A 3,639-nucleotide genomic window follows, 5' to 3' on the forward strand; every position below is an offset into this window, starting at 1 on the left:
GGTTTACAGGATAAACAGAGTTTTTATAATACTTTCATCAAACCTGGTCAACTCTTTCCCAACATTGCCAGGTTTGTCGACCTATTTCGTCATTTTAAGTTTAACAACTGATCTGTTTTTGTAAGACCATAAACATTGGTACACAATCCCCCCTCAACCTGATTGTAAGAATTGAAGGGTAGATTTTTGGTATTTCTCTGGGTTTTTAGGAATTTGCAGAGGCGCAGACGTCGACGATTTCGAAACACACACTAAATTAGGCGGTGGAACATAAGGGGGAGGATTTTCCCGTGACAAGGCAAAATCTTCTGACTTATCAGCTGTAGGTTTTTTCTTTTTAAATTTCTCAGGGTTAGGAACAGTCTTTAAGACGGCTTTTGGGACATATGCTCGAGTTTTGTCTCGCCATACATCAGCCATTTTATACCACACGTCATATTCCCCTTTTATGTAGTCATAATCCCAATTTGGGTCGCCCTGTCGCCCATAAATTAGGTCGAACGCACTTCGTAGGAATCCAGGGTCGAAAGTTCCTTCCCTGGGATAACTACGCCATTGTGTACCCTCTGTCCAGCCGGCTAAATTATCCAAATATGGATTTGTGTAATATCCCCAACTATATCTTTCCATCCATCCCTTAGGGATTTCGCTTGGTTCTGGTTCTGGATATGTTTGACCCATTGTCCCAAATTAACTGGCCAGGCACTGACACACACAGTTTACTTAGTCTATAATTGTACGTGTAGAATTTACACAATTTTTCCCTTAAGTTTGAGATACAACCAGAACAGGTAAAAAATTAAATTTATCTCTTACCTGTCTGGATGTATCCCGGACGTAGCCCCCAGAACACTGTAAGAAATTTGATTCCCTGTGTCTTTGTGTGTTTCAGTCTCTGCTCAGCAATCAGTTACAGCTTCAAGATCTTGGGAGAGTGCAAGTCAACGAACCACACGAATGAAGTCAATATGGTTTATTCAGAATGCAGCTCTCAGAGATACAGCAAAAAGACAGTGATATTTATACCATTCATCCACGCCCTTACAGTTAGGTGTGTGTGTCCGTTATAAGAACAGAAGAGTAGAGATAAGTTCAACGGTTGAACGTCCTTGGTAGTAGCAAAAAATAGGAACAGACTGGTCGCATAGAAATGATAACAGCTAGGTTTGTGCGTTTCTGTACACACGGCCTGATAATGGAATGTGCTTGCGCACACACCAAGAGCTGAAAAAACAGGAGACACCAGTTTCTTCTTTCATGCTCACAGAAATGAAGTTTGCAGAAAACATACACAGAATATATACACATATAATCTTTCAAATGCTGCCTTCCATTCAATGAATTGTATGGGATCACCATTGAAAACAAATGGTTCAGGAACAGGAAGCCTATTTAAGACCATGTTGTCTTGAAGGATCTGAGCGAGAGAGGGAATGTCTGTATAACGGGGCGATGCAACTTGTGAGAGGGGTACTGTAGTTACAGACACATTCTTTGCTTCCATGTTCCTTTCCCTTTTAACATAGTTAGCATCCTTGTGTTCTGTCTCCTTATCGTAGATCCTCAACTTGGCTTGAGCTGCCCTTATCTCTTTCTCCGCCTGCAATCGCTCCAACTCACGCTTTTGTGCCTCTAGAACTTTGCGTTGTTGTTCCTCTAACTCCATTATGGATTCCCTTTTCCTTTCCTCCTCTAGCAGCATCTGATAATTTGCTTCCTTTACTGCTAGTTCAACTGCTGCATCCGCGCGTTTTGCTGACATGGATGTAGTTATGCTGCTGTCAGACTGGCTGTGACTTATCAAAGAAGCTGCAGATCCATATACAGACTTTGCATAGTCATGGCGGAGCAGTTCATGAAGGCGGCGTCTTTCCTGCTGCTCATTAAACTCGCTTTCATCATCTATAGCCCTGTTATAGGCAATGTTGGTGATTTCTGTGGTCACCGATTCACACGTATCAACTCTTCTTCTTATGTCGGTGGAAGGTGTGGTGAGATTTCGAATTTCATAATAAATTTTCTTTATGTCTTCTTTATCTTTCTTAAGCTCTTCAATGAGAGGCCAGAGCTGACTCTCTGACATATAAGTCTTTAGCTGATCTCTTGCCTTGCGTGTGTGGAGCTTCCACTGCTCGTACATGGCATACAGCCTTTTCTCTTTTTTCTTGGCCTCTTCATATTGATGCGCGCGCATCTTCTCTGTAGGATGGCGTGTGCGTTCAGAGCGTCTAGGACCTTCAAGAGCATTATCATCCTCATTAAACTGCTCCTTTAGATCAGTTGGACTTTGTTGTTTAGCTTCATTTGTTTCCTTCAGACACAGCCTCTCTGATGAGTCTACCATTGTCTGGACTTCACTTTGTAAATCTTCATGCTGATAATCAGCCATCTGCTCCTCCACCTCCTTCTCATTACCTGACTCTGACATTATCACCTAAAATGTTCTCTCTATTTAAATTTAACTCTAATGGCGGAAGAAGACCCCTTAGCAGATATGATTAAGCCCTTGTTATGAACAGCATAAACATAAAATATCAGAACATTAGTGTAAAAAATAGCTAGCAAATATGCATTTACATATAAACACTCAAATAACTGCAAATGTCACTGAAAATACCACAATAAACAAAGTTATATAAGTTCTTAAATCCAAAGAGCGAGAAATGTAAATGTGAGCCTCAATAAACACAGTTAACGAAGTTGATAAGTGCAAAGTCCAAAATAAAATGCATATATCTCCTTGTGGATGCGTGCAGGCATGAGTGTAGATGCAACCACAATTTTTGTTGCTCTCCTTGCTGAGCCGGTGAGTATTAAATGTTCAGTCCAAGAAGCAATTCATCCGTTGCTCGCCTTATTGCTGCACTATAGACTGTATAATAATGGGTTAATACTCACAGTCCTTCTTCAATGTCTGTGAGTATGGCTGTACTCGACCATTGCACCGATTCCGTGAGACCGCTGTCCAAAGTAGGTCAAGCACGAGGCGTGAGGATGTCAGCTTGATGGGTTAATGCTGACACCTTGTGGCGATGTAGCGGAAGCTGTAGCCGGCGCCGTGAAGACCCTCCGTGCCCGTCGTAGACAACAAGTCGTTGGTATCGATGCGGGTCAAGCTCTTACTGTAGCAAAACCCAAGCTAGACAATGGTGAAGCGTACTGATGTTTCCAGAAGCCTTTATTTATGTTCAGCCGTCAGCCTTGGTTTGAAACACAAATATATCTTTCCTTTCTTACACCGTTTCTCCGTGAAACACCGTAAGAGCTACAGAACAGATAAATAACATAAAATTAGCTCTTATAATCATACACATTTCACAAAGTCCACATTAACCTTACAAATAGCACTTTATAAAAATACAACTTTCTGTGACATTACCTCTGACAGTATTAACAATGCTAAAGGCTTATGTTAGCATGACTTCACGTTGAAACACGAGGGATAACAATACAGTTAAACACCTTTTCACAGATGAATAGATTAACACACACATATTACTGACATAAACATGAAACAAATCAAACACATAATACCTTGTTCCCGTTCCAGCTAGGTGCTTAAATATCCTCTTATTTATACGATTTCCGAGCGACATGTGATCTTCCTCCTTACTTCCTTGCATGCGTCTCAACAAAACC

The 3,639-nt window shown here is 41.2% G+C and overlaps 1 protein-coding gene across 1 annotated transcript; it reads right to left on the reverse strand.

Annotated features, from left to right (window-relative positions):
• Window positions 1-958: 958 nt before the first annotated feature.
• Window positions 959-3,639, reverse strand: LOC307139848 (uncharacterized protein). The gene is made up of 2 exons (XM_079838970.1): window positions 3,535-3,639; window positions 959-3,265 (listed from the first exon to the last, which is right to left on the reverse strand). Exon 2 carries the CDS (start codon window positions 2,426-2,428, stop codon window positions 1,262-1,264), a length of 1,167 nt encoding a protein of 388 aa, XP_079695096.1. The 5' UTR covers window positions 2,429-3,265; window positions 3,535-3,639; the 3' UTR covers window positions 959-1,261.

This window comes from Gobio gobio, assembly GCF_949357685.1.
Source record: "Gobio gobio genome assembly, chromosome: 16".
NCBI classification, from domain to species: domain Eukaryota; kingdom Metazoa; phylum Chordata; class Actinopteri; order Cypriniformes; family Gobionidae; genus Gobio; species Gobio gobio.